This window comes from Microtus pennsylvanicus, chromosome 11 (genome assembly GCF_037038515.1).
Source record: "Microtus pennsylvanicus isolate mMicPen1 chromosome 11, mMicPen1.hap1, whole genome shotgun sequence".
Lineage (NCBI taxonomy): Eukaryota > Metazoa > Chordata > Mammalia > Rodentia > Cricetidae > Microtus > Microtus pennsylvanicus.
Window position 1 is genome coordinate 92,664,620 of NC_134589.1, and position 25,440 is coordinate 92,690,059.

Consider the following 25,440-nt stretch of genomic DNA (forward strand, 5'->3'; position numbering starts at 1 on the left):
CTTTCAAGAGGAAAAAAAAGTCACCCGACCACAGAAGCCACACAAGTAAACTACACATGAGCTGTGGACTTCAACTTCAGAAAGGTTGCCCAGCTTTCCTCCAGATCTCTCACCGTTCTTACTAGAGCTCTGATTCATAACGGCACCTCAGAGGTGAACAGTGTTGTAAGTTGTGAGATATGTTGATGTTTTCTGGAGTTACAAATCTCAATCAGAAAATCGCAATGACACAGGTGAGAGTTAGTTTTCACGGAGTGCCACTTCCTGTCTGGCTGAGTTGCATCCTACCATGACAAGTTTATTATAGATGACAACCGTGAACTTAGAACAACCACCGAAGACAGAATTCAGGGAAGCTATAGAGAAACAATCAATCAGTTAACAGCAGGGGGTCCTGGAGGGCTGATACAACATCAAAGCAGACCGAAATCCGAGCTTTAATGAAGTAGCAAAATCGCCAATAGAAAATGTATACTAAGTAAATGTTTTCTCCCAGGGAAATCCCAGTCGGTGAAAAGCACACCAAATTTTGCAGATTAGCTTCCATGAGACCCTGGAGTCAGCCTTTGTGAATAGACTGGGCCAATTAGCCAAGGCTGAGAAGGTGTTTGCAGAACATTATGCAAGGATACAAAGAAGAAATCTTAGAGAAGATACCAATCCAGCCTTAAACAAGGTGTCTTCTATAGTGGGTTCTTTTCAGTATTCTTGATGGGGACCAATTCAGGGCCTATGCAAACCAAGCACAAACTTTATATGACTGAGTTACACACTGGCCTTTGGGGCACTGTTTTGTTTTGTTGGGGTTTTTTCTAAGACATACTCAAATGTTGGAGAAGATACTATGGAATAGGCAGTTTTGGTATGAGGATACATACAATGACAAAAAGTATTCTGAGCCCTAGGCAACGTTGGCACACGCCTTTAATCCCACCACTCTGGGAGGCAGAGGCAGACAGATCTGAGTTTGTGGCCAACCTGGCCTGTGTAGCAAGTTCCAGGCCAGCTAGAACAACACAGTGAAACCCTGCCTCAAAATTAAACAAACAAACAAATAAATTTAGACACAATTTGACAAAATCATGTAACAAAAAAGGCACTCTGAAACATCAATTCTAAAACCGATACATGTGCCTAAAGATTAAACACTCCTTCAACCTTTACCACATTGTAACAGTTTTTGATGAGTGCTACAGAACTCAGTAGCCGAAGGAAAGCCGGTATATGTTAACGTGAGAAGTTGTGGACGGAATTTTGGAAAGCTTGGAGATTCTTCAGCACAATTCATATTGGGCTTGGGCCCTTTTATTTAAATGGTTGTAAACACATATACCATATATGTGTGTGTGTAACGCTAACAACGTCACCGTTACTCGAGTGGGGGTGGGAAAGCACAGATTAAGGTCTTCCCCTCACCCCATTCCTTGTATCTTCTAATTGCAGGTCCTAGGAATGCAGGGACCAAAAACTGGGAGTTCACTGAACTGAAGTCCGGGGTGACCACTGTTTTTGTTCAGTTTCTACTCCAGGGCTTGAACTCTGAGGGAATTAAGCGTGGGCAACGACCGCGTGAACTTGGGTCCTGATTGCGGAACCCAATCAGGAACGCCAAGGACTAACCAGCCCAGGCTGGGGGAGCCCGCCTAGAAGCGACCGCACTTCCCTGTCCCAGCGCGGCAGCCCCGGCGCTGAGCGGCCTCGAACGCCGCCTCTGGGCTCTCGCGCCGCGCTCACCTCGTTGGACGCCCGCCAGCGCCGGAGCCCGCAGTGTAGTCTGCAGCCCGCGGCCCCACAGCAGCGCAGCCCGCAACTCGCGCGCCATGCCTCCGTCCCAGCGCCGCGAACAGCCACGAGGGAGGCCTTCCGCGGGGGCGGCGCAGTGACGTCAATGCGAGCGACGAGCTCGGGCTGCCCAAGGCTCTGCCTGTGCGGGAACGTGAACGGAGCAAAACCCCAGCGCAGGGGCCTGAGGACCGAACTTTTTGACCTTGGATGACAGTGACTAGGGCGTGGAATATGTGGGGGTTTTGTCCCCGGAGCCACAGCTGCGCTGGGCGGGAGCACCCCATTCTCGAGACTGGAGTGTGGATCCAACGGACCTACCCGGTACCCATGTGCTTCTATGCGTTTGGGCCACTGGAAGAATCTCCTACAGCAATGCAAAAAAGCTAGTGACAAAGAGATTTTAGGTTTCACTGTTCCCAAAACGTGAAATCAGTAACCAACACCTCCAGAACTGGACTTACCCGTTTATTGTGACTTTCTCCCTACTGGTAGTTTGTTTGGGGATCCAGGCCATAAACGTGGTCTGGATCCAAACTCTCCGCCACAGATTGCTTGTCGTAATCTCAAAACAAGGCCCAGACGGCTCCTTTGTAACAGCTTCTCACTTTCTAAATATATCTTGCCATGATCAAATTTTACAAAAAAATCAAAAGTTAAAAAACGTTAACGCGGTTACTTAGCTTGCTACTAGACACTAGTCCCAACTGCTGGAATATACACACCACACAAAACCAGTTACTTAAGATTTGTAAAGTCAGGAGGTGGTGGCACATGCCTTTAATCCCAGCCCTTGGGAGGCAGAGACAGGGGGATCTCTAAATTCGAGGCCAGTTTGGCCTACAAAGCAAGTTCCAGGACAGCTAGGATTGTTACACAGAGAAACTCTTGTCTCTGTGGTGGGGTAGGTAACCGCTCCTGCCAGACTTTAAAGGTCGGCATAGGTTCCAGGTTGAATATGTCAAGGATAGCTCTCCCATGCTTGATTTTATAGGTGGAAAATAGAAAAAGAATGTACAGATCCAGGCGGCTGGAGGATTGACTTGGTCTGTAAGTGCTTGATGCCCTGATATCCCCAAGAAAATGACAGAGCAATGTGTGCCTGTAATCTCAAGTGCTAGGGAACCGAAAATCCTCGCAATTTGCTGGCCAACCAATCTACCTAAATCTGTTAGCCCCAGGGTCACGGGAAAGACTGTTTCAAAATGGAAGGTAGAAAGGAGCAATAAGACATTATTTCACTGTGCACCTCATGATTATTCCCTTCCCCCCAGTTCTGCTGCATGGCCCACATCCTCCATAATCAACCCCACCCTTCGTTGTTAGAGTCCTACCATGCCCTTTCCTGGATCCTTACAGTTTCTAGCTTCTGCCTCTGCTCACAGGCCCTGTATCACCTACCCTACCCTGCTTATGTCCCATTTATGTCATCACATAGAACAGCTTCCCCAGAGTCTTGAGAGGCCCCACGTCTCATTCTGTTTTATCCCTTTAACTCTCCATTCTGGAATCACCTCTCTGTCAGAGCTGACATGGGCATCTATGGAACACCAGATCTGGCTTGGGGAAGAAGTTTAGAAAGGTGAAGTGGCATTTGACAAAGGAAGAGGAACCTGCGCTTTGTAGTTAAGGATGGGGATGTAGGCTCTGCCATTGTAAACCAACCGTAAGCTCTCCCGTGAGAAAAATTTTTGACCTATGTAGTATCTACCAAGGGCCAGGAACAGCGAACGACTTCCCACAAAACTCCCAGGGCCTTCTGTACACTCCAGTCCAAGCTAGAGGGGTTGACAAACAGGGGTCTACTTCAAACACCACCTGACATTTACCCCTTGCTGTCTAGGCACACTTTCCAGCTTGGGACATTTAGAATTTCTTTGAATGCTCACTCCAGGAAGGGACATGGAAAGTTGTCTTGTCTTAGTGGCCCTTATCTGTGCCAACATCTGAGGAGTCCCGGGCAGTATCAGCAGGCGGGAGAATACCCAGAAGACATGACAGCAACTCAATTCTGTGGCTAAGCTCGCCAGACTCCCTCTGAATTTGATTAGCGAAAAGTGAATTGTTTTCTAACAAATCCTCTACAAACTGGTGTGAACACGGCGACAGCAGTGTTTTAGACAATTTACATCAGCGGCAAACCCATTCACCCAAACTCACTGGGGTTTGCTTTTAGTTTGGGTTCTGGACCATTCCCTCAGTATGTTATCACTGCTCCCCACCCTGCACCTAGAATGAATAACCAATGCATGTAAAGCACCCACTACCTATCAGGCTCCTGTGTATTGTCAGTCCTAGATGGCCAGACTTATTCCTACATTCCCCAAGCTTGCTAGTGTCTAGACACAGGACTGCCTCCCAGAACACTATCCTGTATTTTCTGGCATCACAGTGGCTACCAAACAATCACCTTGATGAGAAGTGTTTCCTTCTGTTATTAACACCAGCTTATTTTGTCATGCAGCACTAGGTTAAATGTTGATTCAAATGTGACCTCTCCTTTTTTGAGACAGGTCTCTATGTAGCCAGGGAGCTGTCCTTTAATTCCTATGTGGTCTCTGGGTTGGAGGTCTTCCTGATTCCTCTAGCTCTAGCTTTTCTGGGATTAAGTGCATGAGCTACCATGCCCCGCTAGTCCCATTTAATAGAAATCAAAAGACAATTTACATGTCTTTACCCCAACAGTGCAGAACAGCACGTCATCTGCATTCAGTCCTTAAATGCATGCAGGGCTGACATCTGGCATCTCCAGTAGTTTAGTGACTAGCAGTTGAGCTAATGCTAAGGGGATCATTAGCCAATCGGAACCACCTTTGAATCCAAGCAGTTTTACCAGCTTTTATTATAAACACCAGCACATTTCAAGTTCCCTCTTTTTGATCACAAATATAGGACTTTTTTCTTCTCCTCTTAAGTATACAGCATGAGACACAGTGTCTGGGCACTCCAGCTCTTACAGAAATTTCCTTAGGACAAACTTAGGGATATTATCCACAGCCCACATCCTCAGGCACATCCTCTGACATCCAGCTGGACAACGGCACAGGATGCAGACTCCTTGCCAAGTGCCACCTTCTGAGGTGGGTGGAGAGCAGCTCTTCTGAGGCTCCAGTTCCTCTTCTTGTTGGAACACATGGCTTGGGGCTTCCCAATTGGCAGCAAGGGAATTCTGAAGAGAGCCGAGAATGTGCAAGGACCCATCAAGCTGAGCAAGGATGGAGCATCACCTCTGGAGGACTTGGGACAGGGCTTAGTTGGGGATGTTAGATGATGGTCTATTCCTTACCTGGTCTTATCCACAGCATTAAAATTCAAGATTCAAAATTCTACATTCAAAACTCTAATCTTGAAAGGCTTCCTCAAATTTAGAATTCCAAGTATCATGAATTTTGAAAATACTTCTGTGAACTTAAAAAGCCAAAAGGAAGGATATTTGGGTCATGATTTCTAAATTTAGCTACCCCACCCCCATCTAGACCACTCTTTTGTTGGAAGACAGGTATTTTTTTTTTAAAGGTCCCTGGGAGCAGGAGGCTAGGGGTTTAGTTCCCCTGTCAGTGGTCCTCCTCTTAGATGTGACATTTACAGTATTCAGGAGCTACCAACCCCTGCTCAGAAAGGACACCTGTTACTGGACTTCACAAGCCAGTAAGGCCATGAAGTAGCAGCCCCCAGGGTGGCACCAGACCTGCAAAGCCCTAATGAGCCACATGAGGCAGGCTGATGGAGGTAACCTCCCTGTTTAACGTTTGGGGAGGAGAGGTCAGGAACCACCTCAAGTCCCTGGAGCACCCTTTGCATTGATTGTGGGATCTGGGTAGAGAAAGAGGGGGCTGTCAGAAAAGGGGGGGGGCAGGAGCCCTCACACAAGGGCAGCTGGCCAACAAGGAGGACAGGAAGAGTAGGCTAGAGGCAAAGTGCTGTTTCTGACCCAGTGGTGATTGTCCCTCTTGGCATGGGTGACATTCACCTGTGAGTACTGAATATGCAAGGCAATGCTGAGCTACCTCTGCACTCTCTGCACAGGGAGCCCCCCTCCCACCTGGTGGCTACAAGCCTGGGACACTTCCCAGCTGCCACCCATACCGCAACTATGACTGCAGCCCCGACCTCTCCACTCTGAGCGAACAATCAGAACCATGTCTTACAAAGAACAGACTCCAAAAATATATATAAATAAATAAAAACCTTAAACATTCTTACAGGGATCTTAAAGAACAGAATACATGTTAAAAACTTCAGTAATTTATATCAATTTTAAGCGATACTTTATATACAATGGGGAAAAAAACACATGCATAGTCCAAATACAATGTTGAAAACAGCATTTTCATAACAAAAAAACCCCCGAACACTAAGTGTTAATACCATGTACATGAATTCAAGAAGGACCACCCTTTTTGTCTGTTGCACACAGTTTATTTAACAATATGATATAAGAAATGAGTTGGTACGTTACCATTCTATACAGTGATTGAATCTTCTTGAATTTTCTTATTTATAGTAATTATAGCGCTTGCATGATTTACACTAGAATTGCTTTTCCTCATTTCAAGTTTCACATAGAAGAAAGAAAAGAATGCTTCTTCTCTATTAACATTAGCATGGTCTAAGAGAGTGATCATCCCTATTTTTGTCTAAAACCAGTTTTATCAGAGAAACAAAGCAACAATTTCTACATCTGCAAGACAAGAGGTTGGCTTAAGCCAGCATGTATAGATAAATGTGTGTGGGTGTGTACATGTGTGCACGCCGGAGTCAATTCCTATCGTCCAGGGGTAATACTTGGAGATGCCCACAGAGTTCACTATAGAAAAAAAATCTTCCCGCAACATCAGCTCGTTATCGGGACACATTATAAGATGCATTATTTCTGGAACCAGTTTCTGAGTATTATTTTTCTTTTCACTTTTAAACATAAATGTTTTTAAGTCTTGAAAATACAAATAAAAAATATGAATATAATGAACTTGTTTTTCCCATTAAAAAAAGGCATGAGTCACCAGCAATGACGACAAAAAGAATCCAAACAACCCCCCACCCCCCGAAACAAAACAAAAAAAAAAAAAGAGAGAGAAAAAAAGCCAAGAGAGAAAGAGAGAGACTGACCAGATATTTAAATCAACTGGTTTTTAACAAAAAATATATTCTTTGTATTGTTTCTTTAAACATCAATCCACCCTTCCATGCTTGGGAGTCACAGTCCCATCTAGGCTTAATAAAAAGAGCCCAGATGCCTGGATTTTCAGTACAAAAAGTCCAAGAACATGAAAGGGGAAGGGAAAAAAAAATGAAAATAATAAAATAAAATAAAATCCCCAAAACAAAAAACAAACACCCAATGCTCTCATAATGCTACAAACCCTCCACAAACTTTTCTAGTGTGTCTCCCGTGGTATCACCAACCAGGGACAGTTCACTGGACAGCGCACTCCTGTTGGGGGTATTCAGCTGGGGGAGCATTGCACTCTGTTCAGGGTTCCCCAGGTGTCCCTGATCCATGGAGCTGGCCATGGTGACTGCGAGTCCGGGGTGGGGGGAACCAGTCTGGGGTGAAACATGGTGTGGTGAAGGCTGGGGCTGTATCCGTGGTGATGGGCTGGAATGTGGAGGCTGAGATTGGGGCCGCGGAGACTGGACAGGGGCTGGAGACCGCACCTGGTTACTAAGGGATGTGGCGATCTGTTGGCCGGGGAGATGCGAGGCCTGTGGCTGTCCTGAGAGCATATGCTGCTGGGGGCTCATGGGGTTCGGCTGGCCTGGGGACCCAATCTGCTGCTTCATCTGCTGCTGTTGCAGAATCCGCTGCTGTAGGGCCTGTTGAATGTTGGGGGTGCTATCTGCCCCCAGCCCAGGCTGCCCCATTTGGCCAAGTTGTCCCATTGGAGCAGCCATCTGGCCCATGGAGCTGCCCTGGATGGGGAGGTGCTGTTGCATACGTTGCTGCTGCATAGCTGGGGCGTAACCTCCAGGTCCTTGCGGCTGCTGGAACTGGCCGTGTCCTGCCATGGCTCCGGCCATGCTGGCACTGCTTTGCTGCTGCTGTTGCTGCTGCTGTTGTTGTTGTTGCTGCTGCTGGTGCTGTAGCAGCTGTCTCCTCACCATTTCTCGGTACTGTGGATTCATGTTTGCCATGTTGGGGTTGTGTCCCGGGTTCATGATGTTCAGAGCTTGTCCCTGGGGGTTCAGGCCTCCCATCGCCTGTTGCTGTGGAGGCACACCAGGCCGTGGCACACCAGCCTGCATTGCACTCAGGTTCTGCAGGCTGGGTTGCTGGTGCATGCCGGGCTGGGGCTGCATACCAGGCTGGGACTGAAGTCCAGGCTGGGGCTGCATGCCAGGCTGATTGGCCACATACTTGGCTGTGCGCTGTTTGATGAAAGCTGCCATTAGCTGTGGGTTTGATTTGAGGATGTTCAACACCTGCTGCTGCTGCTGAGGGGAGCTGGGTGACTTCAGGGTCCGGAGCAGGTCTTGCAGGGCACTTGGCGAGATGCTCCTTGGTGGCTGCACACTGGGCATCCGTGGCCCAGCCACAGCTGCCTGGGCCTGCATGGACATTACAGGCCTGGGCATGCCTGGCATTGGCTGCTGCTGGGGGATGGGTGCCTGTTGCCACTGCCCAGGTGGCATGCTAGGCATGACAGGCCCACTGACTTGGTTGGGACGGGGCACATTCAGACCCACAGGGGCCATCTGGTTCCCTGGGGTTCCTATACCTGCACGCCCTGGGGGCATGCCATTGTTGATGTTTGCTCGGTACAGGTGCTGCTGTTGCTGGGCCTCCCGTTCAATTTGCCGTGCTGCTTCCACTGCTGCAGGTGGGGGCTGGGCGGGGGGCGGGGGAGCTGGTACCTGGTTGGTAGGCTTCCCAGCAGACACTATTGTGGGGGGCTGAGTCCGGGCTACATTAGGGAAGCCAGCTGATGACATGTTTACAGGTGAAGGTTGAGGCTGGGCAGGGGGCTGTGGTGTCTGGGGTGTGCTGGGCTGCTGCGTGGGGGTCCCGGGTGGTGCTGAGGTAGGAGAAGGCAAACTCTGCTGAGGCACATTGCGGGTGTTCATGGTGGCCATTCGCCGGCGCATGAGCTGGGCCTGCTGCAGGCGATGCTGGATCTGCTGCTGGCGGAGCTTGTGTTTGATGTTGAGGCAGAAGGGCACAGGGCATTTATTTTCTTGGCAGTGTTTGGCGTGGTAGCAGCAAAGAGCAATGAGCTGCTTGCACACTGGGCATCCTCCGTTAGTCTTGCGCTTACATCCCTTGGTGTGCTGCACAACTCGTTTCATCTTCTGGCAAGATGGCAGAGAGCAGTTGGCATTGCGACACTGGCAGGCATGGACCAGGGACTGGATGCAGCGTTGGATGCTGAGGCGCCGGGACTCCTGGGGGCTCTTGGACTGTGGCTCACCTTGACTGCTGCCCTCATCATCAAGACCCAGCCCCCACTTTACCATCTTATGGGTATGGCTCTTTGTGTTGTAGCAATTGATACAAAGGTCGTAATCCTGTAGAGAAGCAAAAGGGACAGACCAACATCAGCATAGGCCCAGTATGAGCGAGCAGACACTCTTGGGCATGGGTCAGAGTATAGGCCCAAGGCTTGAGCAGTTAAAGTGGTCTCCTTCCCCCACCCACTTCCTTACTTCATGTGCTTTGAGAAAAGCATCAAGACCTTACCTTGAGACTTAATAGTGAGAAATAAGAACACCGTGATCATTTCCTCCTAGTGCTACCAGAGGATGTCAGACACTATCTCGGGGAGAAAGGCATCAAATGATCCTCCCCCAAAACAGAAGCCCAAGTGGCTGAGAGATACTTGAACTTAGGAACTAAAAAGGAAGCATTAAATGTGAAGGATGGGGTTGGGAGAGCGCTCACTGGGTAAAATAAGGTGATGGTCAAATATGAGGACCTGAGTTTGGATCCTCAGCATTCACACAAAAATCCACTGCTTATAACTGCAGCACCGGACAGGGAGGAAGTAAGTGGACTGCTGGGAATTGCTGGTCCCCAGCCTAGCCCAACGTTCAGTGACATATCTTTTCTAGGGAAGTGAGGTAAAGAACTACAGAGCAATTCTCCTCTGGCCTCTGTATGCATACACACAAATAGTTCACATACACACATCCAAACAAATCTACCCACAAACAAATCTGAGGATGAAGTCCTAAGGCTGGGTCTAAAAATTGTGCTCAAAGAAAACACATAAAATCGTAAAATAGTGAAGTAGAAAGAGGACAGAGAAGCCTGGAGAAAGCTCGGGAAAAACAAGAATTGAAAGGTAAGCGAAGAAGGAAGAGTTAGACAGCTTTTGCCCTGACCAGGACAAGCTCTACATGCTGAAGACAAACTACACACAGGGCAGGAGACAGTGAGCCTACCAGTGGTATACATGAAGATCCTGCCATTAGACCTGATCAAAGGTGTCAACAAAAGGCATCCCTAAACCCTTAGAAAGGCTAGGAAGAGATAAATACACAGGAATTCCTGTAGAATCAAAGTGTTCCAAAGTCTGTCCAGAGTCAGGCTGCCTCAGCATATGGCCTGTATCTGTGGTGGACAAGGGCACAAAATAAGAGGACAACAAGAGTGCCACTCATGCCTGGCTCCCTATGATGGGAGAGAAAGCACAAACAGTGTTGTGTAGAGATGACAACATCTACATCCATTCCTGATGCTGGAATTCTACATCTACCTATGGGGAAAGGTCAGAAGGGAGGTGGTGGGGCTTACCTCACACACAGTACAGTGCCAGCGTGTCTCTACGTGGTGTTTACACTCATTGCAAGTATAGACAAAGCGGTCCTGGCCTTGTGTGTGCAGCTCCACCAGCATGCACAGAGTGGACCATTTGGAGCGGCGTAAGGAAGAAAACTCCCAGTGCTTGTCTCTGGCCAGAGTGAGGAAAGCATCACGCCCATCCATGAGATCACAGCTGAGCAGGGGGTCAGGGTCCACGATGGGGGGCTGAGTGCTGATAACAGGTCCAGCATGCAGATGAATCACAAAAAAGACCTGAAAGGAGGAGCTGCATTAAACCCCACAGAGAGACAGCTTGTGCCAAGTGCCGGGCCACATTTTACTTAACCAAACCCAGAGCCTGCTTGAGGCCCTGGTTTCTTGGGATGGAACAACTAATGATAAGACATACAATGTATTAAGAAACCACTGTTCCACCTTATACAGAGGTAGTCCTCCCTTCTATCAAAGACTTGTACAGGGAGCCTCAGCAGAGCAGGCCTGGTGCCTGTTGTTCCTCCAGATTCTGAGTATCCCCGTAAACTCCCACAAGACTATGCCATTACCTCCTTATGCTTCTCCATGGTGGCATATAGCTTCTGGGACAAGTCGTTGGACACATTGGGCATGCTAGGCTTCTTCTTGTTGGCGCGGCTAATGCTACTTTTGTTTTTGTTGGTCTTCTTATTGTTCTTTTTCTTGGCATTCTTGCTGTCACCTTGACTGCCCTGTAACCACATGCAAAACTGTCAGAACAACATCCATTTCCTAATCTGTGGGGCTCCAGAGATCCCATATGCACCTGGGCCATAGGCTGCCATCAAAGGGCTAAAAATTGAATCTTCCAAGCCTGGCTGGCACCTGTATGTCCTCTTACTTCTTCAGGATGTGTGTGTGTTTTGGGTTTTTTTTTTTTTTTTTTTTTTGGTTTTTCGAGACAGGATTTCTCTGTGGCTTTGGTGCCTGTCCTGGAACTAGCTCTGTAGACCAGGCTGGCCTTGAACTCAGAGAGATCCACCTGACTCTGCCTCCCCAGTGCTGGGATTAAAGGTAAGGGTGCCTGGCTCTTCTTAAGGATGTTAATTCAGAATCTAAGCTTAGATTCTAAGAGGAAGTTTCCTATCACTCCCCACTGGACAGGATTGCTAAGCTTTCTATCCTGCATGCTCAGTATCTGGTTCTTTATCTTGGGAAGGCCGGCTGTATGGATTTTCAAAAGACTTGGGGAATGTGCAGATGAAGGTAGCACCAGGAGGAGCAGGCACACCCTGATTTTTCCAGGTCCCACTCAACACTTGGACTAGGGTAAAGTCCAAGTTTGTCTTGCAACCTGTTGTTATTATTTTTAATTATTACTTGGCTGAGGTCTTAAAAGGGACTCAACTCCTCAGTTCAAGAGCTCCAATGATCCTACCATAAAAAGAACTTGGGACATCATCCATTTAGAATACAACCAAGAAAAGCTAATCGGATCTGACCCAGAGAACTTCTTTATCCTGCAGTATTGGGAGTGAAACCAGAGCCTTACAGAAGCTAAGCATGTGCACCACCACCACTAAACTATGCCCTCAGCTCCACACGGTCACTTTTCCATGTGATGCTGCATAACCTAGGTTTCAAACTCATCATGTATCTAAATCAAATAATTTTTAAAATTACTTTACTTACATGCATGTATTATGTGTATTTGTGAGTGTGTCACAGTGCCCATGTGGAGGTCTTTTTTTTTTTTCATTTTTAACAGAAGATTGGAGTCTTCGAGCATGTGGACCCTGGGACTTGAACTCAGACCATCACACATGGCAGTAACAGGCACTTTTACTTGGACCCATCTTAATGGCCCCTCTTATTTGGATTTTTTTTTTTTTGAGACAGCTCTGGCTGTCCTGGAACTCACTGTGTAGACTGGCCTTGAACTCACAGAGATCTCCCTGCCTCTGTTTTCTGAGTGCTGGGATTAAAGGTGTGTCACTATGCTTGATTTCAAATAAACTTCTTAGTTTATTTTTATTATTATTATTATTTTATTTTTTTTAAAAGATAGAGTTCTCTGCATAGCTTTGGAGCCTGTCCTGGAACTCGCTCTGTAGACCAAGCTTAGGCATCTGAGTTTGAGGCCTCTGCCTTCCGACTCCTGAGTTCTGTGATTAAAGGTGCCATCACTGCCCGGCTAAATAAACTTTTTAAAGAAATTGTTTTTGAGCTAGGCATGGTGGTACGTACATTTAATCATAGCACTTAGGAGTCAGACTGATCTTTGAGTTTAGACCAGCCAAAGTTATGCAGAGTCCCCTGTCTCAAAAAATCAACAAAAAGAAGAAGAGAAAAAAGAGAGAGAAATTATTTGGTCACCTGGAAACACGCACTTTGGTTATTTTTCTAGTGAAGTTTTATCTGTGCATGTGCCTAAGGGTAGCTGGGGTTGAATACATGATGTGGTATCCTGTCTCCCTCATTTAACACCACGAGAAACTCTTCTCTACTTCAATTAACTTCAAATTCTAATTTTTCAGTTTTTTAAACTGTTTGAGAATTTCATACATGCATGTAATATGTTTTAACGAAGCACCCTACCCCCATTCCCTCTCTTCTACTTCTAGTTCCTCCCTGGAGAATCTAGTTTTTAGCAGCAAAGCAATGTCCCCTACAAAGTGTGAGCCATACTAAAGTTAATCCCACTGTGAGGTCCTAGGTAACCTTAGGAAGGGGAATCCTTGCTCTCAGCATCTACACTGCATACACAGAAAACAACAAATCTACTTGTCAACACTTTCCCTAGCATACAGTGAAGGAGGGCTCAGGCGCAAGCCACCTAAGTCGTCTGAACAGCTTCACTGTTCATGCCAGAGACCACCTTGGATGAATCAGTTTGTTCTGCATTCCTTTAGAGTCCTTTCCTTGATAGTAGCAGGACTGTCCTTGTGCTTTGCTGTCTTGTGCACCAGTGACTCCCACAGGTGGGCCCACTTCCACTTCTTCAAGTGACGCCACCACTGCTGTCCTTAACAAACTGAGACAAATGGTTCTGTGTCAGGTCACCTATGCTCATGATCACTTGGTCTCCACTGCAAAGTACCGAGTCAGCCACTGAGACATGCCTGTTCTTTTAAGTCCAATCTGAATATGGCCTACTCTCTCTAGCTTCTTGGGAGCTGTTTTGCAGTCAAGTAGGAAACCAAACCATGATGAGGAACAGCCAAGTTCCTGAGAAGGTGAAGGGATGGACCAACTTCTGGAGGTTCCAGAGAAAGACAGAGAGAAAGAAAGACAATGGGGACAATTTGGGAGATCTTGGGAACAACCAGGGACATAAGCTTCTCTTTCATCCTGGTCTGTGCTTTCTATATTACAGCTGTCTTTTTGAAGACATAAAACGCAACATGTTCAGTGTTGAGCACATTGTAACCATTCAACAGATCACGTGTACACTGAGCATGCATGCTTATCTGAGGCTTCAGGTGTTGCCACATGCTGCCAGCACCTCTAGCCCTGCTGGGATCCAGTCTGACTATTTCCTATGGAGCAATGCAACCCAGTATTTGTTTCTCCCTCACCAAAGTAAGTTCAAGCTTTACACAAGACATTCTTCTAACTCATCATTTCTCATATTCTACAAACATTCTCCACAGAAGTCACTGTACATACCTACCGGACCTACAACTACAATCAATATATATGCCATTGTCAGCTCTACCTGACCAAGTAGTACCTTGTGACCTTTGATACAGCATACTTCCTCCCCTCAACTCAAGTGGGATCTCAGCTCCGATGTCACTGTTTCCAAAGGCACCCTCAGACCTCTGTCTTCTTTACCTTAGGTTCCTTTCTTCTCAGAGTTGCCCCACCACATGAAAACACATCATGAAGCTATCCAGGTCCTTGGTGTTTCTCCTAGTATAAGATACCTCTTGGGGCAGGGACAAGGTCTTGCTTAGTACACTTTGCACTCCCTGGTACACAGGGATAGTAAACAGTGAACAGATTGAGAGCAAACAAAAAACAAAACAAAAAAGCAAAAAAACGCCCCTCCCCCAAAAACCCCACAAAATGAGGAATTGCCACAATACGCAGCACAAGGCACTTCAGTCTCTCTAGGAAGTAATTTCTACCCATCTCCATGTACTGCCCTGGTTCCAAAAGGTCACCATCTCTCCAGGTCTAACCAGTAGGCCCCACATCTGCTTATTGCTGATTATGGTGACATCCTATGTGTGTGCACAAGAACACCCACAGGAAGAAGCCAACAGCAAATGTATACTTTTCAGCCTGCCATTCTGGTGGCACTGCTCTAGCTGGGCTGTACCTCAGGGGTCTCACTAGCTGCAGTACTTTCTTCTTTTTTCCTTTCTTCTTCTTCTTGTTCTAGCTCTTTGATGCTTTCTTCCAACACATTAGGCCAGAAATCTCCTTCAAAATAGGGTAACTCCTTGGCACTCGTGAGCCTGTCTTCATTTGCTTGTTTGAAGATGTCCTAAGAGGAAGCAGAAGAGAGGTGAGGTGAGGTCCCCTAGAGAGGCTACTGGGGACCACATACACAAACTAGACATCAACTGACTAAAAGGCCCACTGCTTTGACCAACTGCAGAGTTGCTTCTGCAGTTTCATCAGATGTTTGCAGACTATTGCTTTCTATTTCTTGTAATTTATCATAGTTATAAAGCACATGAGTGCCAGAAGAAAATACATAAACCATGTCAGTCAGATGTGACAAAGTCAACATCTTCCTTCAACAGGAGTACCTTATAGTCATTAATGATCCTCTCTGCGAATGCCTTGTCCAGCATTTTCTTGTACCACTCCTGCAGTCGTTTTGGTTTGGGAATTTTCTGATCAGGAGGGTGGCAATGAAAGATGTAGTCATCTCCTTCACTTGGAGGACAGGCCCAGATGTGTCCTGTCACATACCTATAAGAACATACAAAACAAGCCAGACAGAAGTATAAGTGAACTCTTTTTTTTTTTTTTTGGTTTTTCGAGACAGGATTTCTCTGTGGCTTTGGAGCCTGTCCTGGAACTCGCTCTGTAGACCAGGCTGGTCTCGAACTCACAGAGATCCGCCTGCCTCTGCCTCCCGAGTGCTGGGATTAAAGGCGTGTGCCACCATCGCCCGGCGTAAGTGAACTCTTATCTATTTTTGAGGCAACTGCAGCTTAAGAATAGTAACTAAAGCAAGAACAGAAATTAATGCAGGAAGATGAAAACAAAAGAAATGGCCATAAATGCTTGGGTAGGTCTTATAAAATACTTGGGCTCCAACACAATATGTGAATGGGTGTGTGTGTGTAAAAGCATTATCTTCTTCATTTACAAATCCAACCCTATATTCAGCACTGAATACTTCATTCTCAGAAGTACTTGCATGGAACCGAGCCTGCCAGGGCCTGGAAAAAGGAAGTGAAGCACCAGCTTCCTGCCTATTTCCTCCTGTGACTGGAAAGGCAGCTCAGGCAAGTAACTCTCTTTAGAGGATTAATGTCAAATATCTTATCCGCTCTGTTCAAGGCACTTTAGCAAACCTTTTCAGGTCTAGGAAAAGAATGTGACAGGTGTGGTATATAAACACATAGTACCAGAGAAAAAAAGACAGTGTTTGTGTATTCAATCAGTGATTTCCAATCAAAGAGTAGAAAAGATACATGTATAGAGACAGAAAGTAGATTAGTGGCTGTCTGGAGCCAGGGGCAGGACAGGGAGTAGTAGCAGAGGAGAGTGTGTAGAGACCGGCTTATGGAATGGTTACACCAGTCAATAATTTTAAAAACCACTGACTCCAAAACCTAAAACAGAAAAAACACATGATAAGCAGATTATGCCTCAATAAAGTAAAAAGAAAATGAAAAGAAAGCAGAGGCAAAGATAAGACACTGCTCTTTGGAGTCAGACATATGTGAGAGGCTCAGCAGACTTCCGAACCACTCTCAATACATTAGAATAAAAACACATAAAACTAAACGAGAAAAACACACTATTTCACAAAATAGACAAAACGTTTTAATTGATTCTGAAAAACCAAGACTCACCCCAATTTCTTCACATACTCTAGATATCCAATGAGTATCTCATGGTAAACAGCTGTCCGGAGGCAGCGGGGCCGGAAGAAATGAATACTGTCCAGATAAGATATGTATACACGCCTGCAGGGGTGGGTGGGGTGTCATTTTTATTTCTAATTCAGGGTACCTCTTAACTTTGAAAATACTAACATCCCAAAGCCCCCCAGAAATAGATTTTGATAGCCACCACAGAGGCCACCTGACTAGATGGTGACAGAACATTTAGTTATTGCTACTCTGGCTCCCCAGTGATCATCTTAATAAGACAAAGCAAAGATAGGGCCACACACAAGCATGCCACATTACCACCAAGACCCTTTGTTTTCTGACAGTTTACAGGAAAACAAAGCTAATTGGTTTAGTCAGGTAACTATTTGAATCCAGTAGCAAAGCACACAGTTTTAAGACACCTGAGCCTCTGTCTGTTACACCCAGAATGGGGCTAAAAAGCACACTCAGAAGTAACATGGGACTACCTTGTATTTGGTGGGGGGCAGTCAGAGCCATATTCTTGCACATGCATCCCAAAAAAGCACACATCGACTCCATCAATCTCTTCAAAAGCAAAGAGTGCTTTGGTTCGATACGGGAAAGATTCAGACATTTCTCCAGAATCCACAAACCTGAAACAGAAATCAAAGCCTGTCCTGTGCAGAAGGCTCAAGGCTCGGCAACCTCTTGCAATGACAGCCAGAGTAGTTTTGGGCTGTGCTGCAGCTATTCCTGGTCCTGTTTATTAGGCAAGGGAACCATCTCGGATAATGTATTGAAATTCAGAAAAGAAGGTTACATCCTAGTTACCACAAGCCTTTGCATTAAGTACGTCACACTTGAAGTCCTACAGAGTCAGGAGTGGGGCCTACCCCACAGTTTAGGACAGGAAGAAAAAACACAAACCTTGACTTCATCCCAGGCTTGACCTCCACAGTCTTGTCTGAGCTGGCCACCACTCTGACAAAAACCTCCCCAGCTTCAGGGTGATTCTGGCGCCGCAAAAACTTGTTCACTCGGTCTTCCAAGTGGTTTCCCAAGCGTGTGGTCTGAAGCCCTAAAAGTTCAGAATGAACAGGATCAGGCAGAGCTGTTGAGGCTGCTGATTCACGCTGCTATTTCCAAGGACTAACAGTTGTTCTGTAAGAACAGAAGAGCTCCACCATGTGACACGAGCATTTTCTTTAGGAAAGCAGGTGTGCAGCCTTAGGCACTTTGCTCCTTGTTGGCCATTTATCTGCTCACACTTCTGTCCATTTCTAATAGTAAGGGACAAGAGAGACACAAAGATGGCCTGAATCTGACAGGACTGAGGACACTGTGCTTCTTGCCCTTCACATCAGGTCCTGGGTAGATGAGTGGCTGTGGGACAAGCCCTGCCCTGGGGCTATGTTGAGCAGAAGTCTCCGGCGTGGAGGGTTGTTATCTCAGGAATGCCAACAGGCAGACTGCTTACTCCCCAGAACTACACTAGAGGAACTCCTATAGCAACAAGGAATATGGCACACCCTTGACCCAGTCAGTGATGGTGTTTTCTTCCACCTAGTTCAGTTCAGGGAGCTTAGAACACCTAGGGCCAAGTCATCAAGCATTAGCCAAAGACTTTTTGCTGCCTTCTGAGCACAGTGCTCAGCTGGGAGGCAGAGCAGGCATGACCTTAGCATCAGGCAACTTTATCTTGGTTATGTGGCCTGTCCTGTGCTGGCTCTGGCCATAGCAGAAGAGATAGCCCATATGACCACTGTGACCAAAGCCACCAGGAATAAACATCACTATGGAGAACTGCTTTTCAGGGAAAGAGGATTAGAATGTGAGATCTATCAAAGATTCATCGGTTATAAAAATGAATGTATTTTGGAGGGGTGTTGCTGGGGAACTGAATACAGGATTCAACATATATTAAATAGATACTCCACCCCATCTCCCATGTCAGGTGATGGACTTCCCCCCTCTTCCTTTTGTTAAAAGGCAGGGTCTGTATCACTATATAGCCCAGGTTGGCATGGGATTCAAGGGAATTCTGTCTTAGCCTCTCAAGAGCTGAGATTACAGGCATGAGCCACCACAACCAGTTTAAGATGATAAAATTAAGTAAAATTTCTTCTTTAATGACTTTTAAGTATTTTTTACAATCATGAAAATTGCTTATAGATAGTAAATCTAGAGGTCTGGAAAGATGGTCCAGTGGTTAAGAACATCTACTCTAGCAAGGAACCTGTGCTTAGTTTCAACATCAGTATCAGGTACCCCACAGCCACCTCAAACTACAGCTCTAGGGAACCTAATATCCACTATTCTGGGCCTCTATGGGTACTACATGCATTTGGTGTACATACAAAAAAGAAGGTACACACACATACACAGAGGTCTTTGTGTGTATAATATATATACATATATATATATACACATACTATTAAAATTAATATATTTTTTTCATTTTTTGAAACAGGGTTTCTCTGTAGCTTTTTTTTTAAAATATTTATCTATTATGTATGCAATATTCTGTCTGTGTATATGCCTGCAGGCCAGAAGAGGGCACCAGACCCCTTTACAGATGGTTGTGAGCCACCATGTGGTTGCTGGGAATTGAACTCAGGACCTCTGGAAGAGCAGGCAATGATCTTAACCTCTGAGCCATCTCTCCAGCCCCTCTCTGTAGCTTTGAAGCCTGTCCTGGAACTAGCTCTTGTAGACCAGGTTGGACTCGAACTCACAAAGATCTGCCTGACTCTGACTCCCGAGTGCTGGGATTAAAGGCGTGCGCCACCACCGCCTGGCATTAATAAATTAATGTTTTTAAAAGTAAATCTTAGAAGATTCCTTACTGTTGTCTCAAGTAATATCTGAGAATTTACATCTCTTATAAACTTCATTTTTCTGCAATAAATATAACAAGAGTGGTACCTTGGAGGTATATTAAGATATAACCAATACTCAGTGGTGGTGGCACATTCCTTTAATCTTATCACTCAGGAGACAGAGGCAGGCCAATCTGTGAGTTCGAGTCTACAGAGCAAGTTCCAGGACAGCCAAGGCTACACTGAGAAACCATCTTGAATCCACCCCCCAAAAGGAAACAAAATGCAATAGCAAAGAAAAAAAACTCAGGAAAAAATAAAGATTTGTACAGTTAAAAGTAGTAACAAGTAGATTAGAGATCTGTTTTATACTTTAGTGAGCATCAAACTTCCTAAGTTTTGTCAGGCTGAGCTCTGTGCCCAGCAGTCTTCAGAGCTGAGTGATTGTTCTGACAAGCACAGAAGTAGGCACAAAGACCTTCAGAAGACAACCACCATTCTTGCTGAAATCCCCAAGGGAAATCCTGCACTGAGGGACAGCAAGTCTTAAGCCCAGGAGACAACCCTGAGAGCCTGAACGTTTTTTCTGGACAGGACTCCCAATTCTTTCTAAGCTACTGGAGAAGGAACTGCCAACCAATGTTCTCTCAGTAGGTCCTGAAATTTACTTTTTTTTTTTCTGTTGTTGTTTTTTGAGACAGGGCTTAGTGTAGCCCTGACTGTCCTGGAACTCATAAGGATCCACCTACCTCTATCTCCCGAGTGCTGGGACTAAAGGGATGTGCCACCACCGTGTACCTGAAGCTTTGCTCTTCTGAAATTTACTTTTTCAGCCCTCTAAAATGTTACTGAAAACATGAGCTGGTCATAAAGGGTCAAGCTGAATCACTACAATGAAAACCTTCCACATGAAAGCTGCTGTCACTGAGCTCTCAAAGTTCACAGTGACAGGTAACAAAGAAAGGGGAGCAACTACAGAAGTTCAAAGGACACAATCCAGGACACAGAAATTTTTAGCAAACTTACTCTTAGCACTGAATTTGTTTTCTTTCCGAGGTCTGCCAGTTTTCTTCAAGCAGTTGTCACACACAAAACTGTACAACAAATAATGGGTGTGATAAGATTAGACTCAACAGTAAGATGCAGCACTGAAATACTTTGTTGGCAGTTTAAATCACATCATTGTGAAAAGAGTGAAGAGACAGACGGCTCTGAGTCTACAATTTGTAAAGCAGGCAAACACAAGATTTAAATTTAGAACCAACTGCCACCTTCCTTAATTGCTAAATTTTGCTGACAATGAACAAGACTCAGCACCACAGACACCAATGACTTGTGCACAGCTGCTCCCCTTTCCCAAAGATCACAGCAAATCACTCACCCTGCAGGCCAAATGATGTCATAATGTAGAACGCAAATTTGATGCATCTTCCGGCCACACTCTTTGCAGTCAACAAAGCTGGGAGACAAGAAAGCACAATTATATACCAGGAGCCACACATATGCAGTTTTCAGCAGGAGCTTAAGTATATGGCACACACTGTTGTCTGAGCTACTTTCAGAACCTCTGGCATCCATGTATGTGCTGACTAATGCAGAAATGTTTAACGTGCTTGCCTATGTTAGTTAATTTTCTTAATCAAGAAACAGGATCCCACCTTCACCCCACCCTGCCTACTTTTTCTGTTGAGTAAAAAGAAGTCTAGCCATGTAAGTCCAGCCTGGCCTTGAACACATGATCCATCTCTGGTCTACTCAGTGCTAAAATTGGAAGCCTGTACTACCATTCCTGGATTTTCTCTATTTTTTTCTCTCCCCATTTCCCTTTGTGTGTGGGTTAGGGAAGGCATGTACACAAATGCAGGTATACAAATGGAAGTCAAAAGCCAGCTTTGTAGAATCAGTTCTCTCCTTCTACCTTTATTTGAATTCTTGGGAATGAAATCATGTTGTCCTGCATCCTTAGCAAGTGCTTTTACCCACTGAGCAATCTTACTCAGGCCCTTTGTGCTCAGAATGTTATGTCCCTCTCTCCAACACCTGCTTTTAGGTAAGAAATACCAACACCAAGAAGTTCACTCCAGTGGTGATGTGTTGTACCCATGCTAAAAGCTCTTATCCATGGAACCATGTACACTGTGGCTCCTGCTGCCTGCACTCATCTGTTGCTGCAAAAATAAACTTAAAACCCACACAAAAAGGACTAGAGAGATGGCTCAGTGGTGAAGAACACTAAGAACCTAAGTTCACCTCCAAGCCATTTGTAACTCTAGTTCAGGGAAATCTGACCTATTCTGGCTGCTGCAGGCATTAGGCACACATGTCCTGTATATAGATAAATTTAGGCAAACACTGATACATACAAATGAATCATTAACACTGGGGTTGGGGATGACCATGATAGGCAACAGAACAACATAGCATGGAGAATCAGAAACAAAACTGAATTTTCCTTGGGGGAAGTCTCTATATGCCCCAGCATTCATTATAATGAAATCCTGTCCTTAAGTATCATACAGTAGTAGGCTAGAGGACATAGTAACCTTCCCAAAAGGAAAGCTTGATCTGTGGCAAGTTGAGTATTTTCCATTATAGCAGTTGACCTCTCTGGAACTAGGAGATTTGGGGGCCAAGAGAACAAAGCAAAAGTGACAGACTTGTCCCAACCTTGAAGAGCCAACTTTGTAAAGCAATGGCAGTGTTAAGAATATATACTATAGTTCACAGGGCAGATTTTTTAGAAAGTGGTTCTTAAGATGTCTTATTTTTGGAGTTTCTCTGGGACAATATTACCATTTCAGATAATGGCCTGTATTCTTTATGGAATCACACAAAGCAATCCTTAAAGATGCCTATTACCAAGGTTTAAAGAGGTTTCATCAGAACTAAAACATCCACATCATCTTTATTTTTATTTTATTTTTATTTAATTTTTATTTAATGACTTTTCAAGACAGGGTCCTGGAGCTCACCCTGTAGACCAGGCTGGCCTTGAGATCCTCCTGCCTCTGCCTCCCAAGGGCTAGGATTAAAGGCATGTGCCACCATTACCTGGTTCACCCACATAATCTTATTTATTCATTTATTTAATGTATGTGAGTGCTCTCTCTGCATGTATGCCTTTAAATGCCAGAAGAGGGCATCAGATTTCACTATGGATGGTTGTGAGCCACCATGAGGTTGCTGAGAATTGAACCTGGGACTTCTGGAAGAGAAGCCAGTGCCTTAAACCATTGACTCATCTTTCCTGCCCATTAATCCACATAATCTTATCACTATTAAAATCCAGAAACCGGAGAACATGTTACAGAGACATCAATTTTGACTTTTTGATAATTTGAAAAGAAACCCTATTTTTATTTTATTCTCCCATAATCTAATCACAAGTAATAACTTTCCTCATCTAAGACTCTAAGTAAAAAAGAACCAGGCATTGTGACACACACCTTTAATCCTAGCACTCGGGAGGCAGAGGCAGGCAGGTATCTGTGAGTTTAGGGCAGCCAGGGCCATACAGAGAGAACCTATCTCAAAAGACAAACAGAAGAAAGAGACAGACAGAGACAGAGAGAAAACTACATATATATGTGTGTGTGTGTTTGTGTGTATGTAATATATACTCACGGTTCAGGATCTAAGGTATCGTTTTTCTTCTTTTCAAATTGATCCTTGGAAATTGTCCTTTTTAAAAGAAAAAGAAACATTTTAGTTGACCTACATATATTCCTCTACCATTTTTTTCTTAAAATATCTGTTCTAAACTACTATTTGCTTTACTGTGAGATAATTATTATAATTTAGATTATGATAGCAAAATTGTGTTAAGATTTAGATGTTTATTTTCAGTCAAGTTCATATGTCAAACAGCTACTGACATTGGTAAGATCACAGCTAAATGCCAATACACCCTCAATGCAAGGTAAGACTCCATCGAGGACTCCCACTTTGGAAGGGTGGAGTATTTGGGTTTCAATCCATGCATATGTGAATTACTTCTGACACATGGAAAGATATAACTTTCTTTGTTGATGTTTCTTTTAAATAAAAGAGTTTACATACTGTGTGTGTGTGCACGCACACACACACATGAGTAAACATAATGTGTATGTGTAGACACATGTCACAGTACTCCTGTAGAGATCAGAGGACAACTCTGTGAAGTTGGTTCTCTCCTTCCACCTTCATGTGGGTTTGGGGAGAGAACTCAGGTTGCCACATTTGCAATGAAAGTGCCTGTAACTACTGATTCATTCCACTGGCCCCCTTTCTGCATCTTTAGTTTTTATTCTAAGTGACATACAAAACTTAATGTTTTACATATTAATGGTATACCCTTGTGCACACTGCATAATGCTTTTTTTAGGCTAAATATACTAACCACCTCCAACACTTACCTTTTTGGAGGGGGCATAAAAAAACATTCAAAGTATGTTCTTCTAGCTTTTTGAAAAGCACAGTACATAACTGTTATTGACAGTCAAGAGTAATCCATAGCTTTTGTTTATATATAACTGAACCTTAACATTTATTGAAAAGCTTTTCCCCATCCCTACTGTCTACAATTCAATGATGAACTACAATCAGATCAAAGAATTAAGATGACAAGGGTAATGAAATCAATTCTGAAGCAGTTTTCCTGTCTGTGAGACCTGTTAATTTTGAGGCCAGATTCCCAACATGACTAGAAGCATGAAAGATTTGGAACTGGGTGTGCAGAAAAGGGAACTATAAAATACTTGGCAGGCTAGGGCAGATGGGCAGGCCAGCATGACTTTGGGCAGTTTACAAATGCAAGTGAGTCAAGTAGCCACTGTAGTTTTCATTTCTCTTGCTGGTTATGCTGCTGCCACTCAGAAGGAGTAACTAACGGACATGCTGGATCCATCTAGGGAGCAAGAGTCAGACCACCAGCAAGGAATGATAGGCATTTTTATATTATACTAGAAGAAGTGGAGAGAGGATTGGAATCTAACTTGCAGTAGCTTAGTCACTTAAAAGATGAAGGTTTAAAAGGTAAAGTCAATTCCAAATTTTTTATTTAAAAACATAATTTATTTTTATGTGTACTGGGTTTTGCCTGCATGTATGTCTGTGTGAGGGTGTCAATCCCTGGAACTGGAGTTACAGAGAGTGTGAGCTGTCATGTAGGTGCTGGGAATTGAACCTGGGTCCTCTTGAAGAGCAGTCGGTACTCTTAACTTCTGAGCTACCTCTCCAGGACTGTTTTGTTTTTCTTAAAGGGCTGATATGTACACAACATGCACTTTCTGTGGATAAGGCTAGCTGGCTTCTCAGGTCTAACTGAAGCAGGGAACCCACCACCATGGAAAAGCTATTTGTTGGTGAAATGTACAAAGGTCAAGAACTGAACTAATCTTGCCTTGAACGGAGCAAGATGGAGAACTGGTGTTGCTGTTTGGCTGACACCTGTATCTTTAAGTATAAATATCTATGCCCATGAAATCATGTTTCCATTAAACGTGGGTATAGTTAATATATGAAGAAAAACAAAACACAAAAATGCACACAACTCAAAATGATATATCTGGCTTCTTCTTCAGGCATGAACACAAGGAAGTATAGCAAGATCATACTTACGTCTGAGGTTGGGAAGGGTCGTCACCCAGGGTCACATTCTCGCCCTGGATCTCTGTGAAACACTTCTCACAGAAATGATACCTGTCAGCAAGAAGGCCATACTTGGGTGAACTGGTCCATCACAACATACAGCCACCCAAGCAACGAAGCCACCAATCAGAGCAGGGCAGAGCACCACGACGAAGGGGGGGCGTTGTTGGTTGATTGATGGGTCAGTGAGGACAATGAAAGGAACAGGGGGGCAGGTGGGGAAGGGCAGAATTAGAGAACAGGGAAGGGAACAAATAGCACAGACACAGAGGTAAGACGCAAACACCAGACAACACAAAGCAGAAAGCCAAGGCAAAGCATTGATTAGCATTCGGTCTCATTGCACGCATCATAGGCCATCATCACTAATAACGACAGGTTTGGTCCGGCTCCAAGATGCAAATGTTTTCAAGGAGTTAATACTAGAATTGCATGGAGCCTCAATTTA

At 44.9% G+C, this 25,440-nt stretch overlaps 2 protein-coding genes across 4 annotated transcripts in view; both read right to left on the bottom strand.

The window, feature by feature from the left end:
* The window catches only part of Trap1 (TNF receptor associated protein 1), a 33,663-nt gene extending 31,791 nt beyond the window's left edge, over positions 1-1,872 (bottom strand). The window contains exon 1 of the mRNA XM_075941792.1: positions 1,735-1,872. Within this exon, the coding sequence (XP_075797907.1) occupies positions 1,735-1,822 (88 nt within the window). The 5' untranslated portion in view covers positions 1,823-1,872. The remainder of the gene's footprint in view (positions 1-1,734) is intronic.
* Positions 1,873-4,606: 2,734 nt separating this feature from the next.
* Positions 4,607-25,440, bottom strand: part of Crebbp (CREB binding lysine acetyltransferase) — a 139,028-nt gene continuing 118,194 nt past the window's right edge. For all 3 annotated transcript variants that reach the window (XM_075941802.1, XM_075941801.1, XM_075941800.1), the window contains 12 exons: positions 24,963-25,043; positions 22,989-23,045; positions 20,746-20,823; positions 20,391-20,458; positions 17,473-17,623; positions 17,052-17,198; positions 16,543-16,656; positions 15,262-15,427; positions 14,826-14,993; positions 11,089-11,250; positions 10,517-10,798; positions 4,607-9,288 (listed from right to left, as the gene is read on the bottom strand). In XM_075941802.1, coding sequence (XP_075797917.1) covers positions 7,138-9,288; positions 10,517-10,798; positions 11,089-11,250; positions 14,826-14,993; positions 15,262-15,427; positions 16,543-16,656; positions 17,052-17,198; positions 17,473-17,623; positions 20,391-20,458; positions 20,746-20,823; positions 22,989-23,045; positions 24,963-25,043 — 3,625 coding nt within the window. In that variant the 3' untranslated portion in view covers positions 4,607-7,137. The remainder of the gene's footprint in view (positions 9,289-10,516; positions 10,799-11,088; positions 11,251-14,825; positions 14,994-15,261; positions 15,428-16,542; positions 16,657-17,051; positions 17,199-17,472; positions 17,624-20,390; positions 20,459-20,745; positions 20,824-22,988; positions 23,046-24,962; positions 25,044-25,440) is intronic.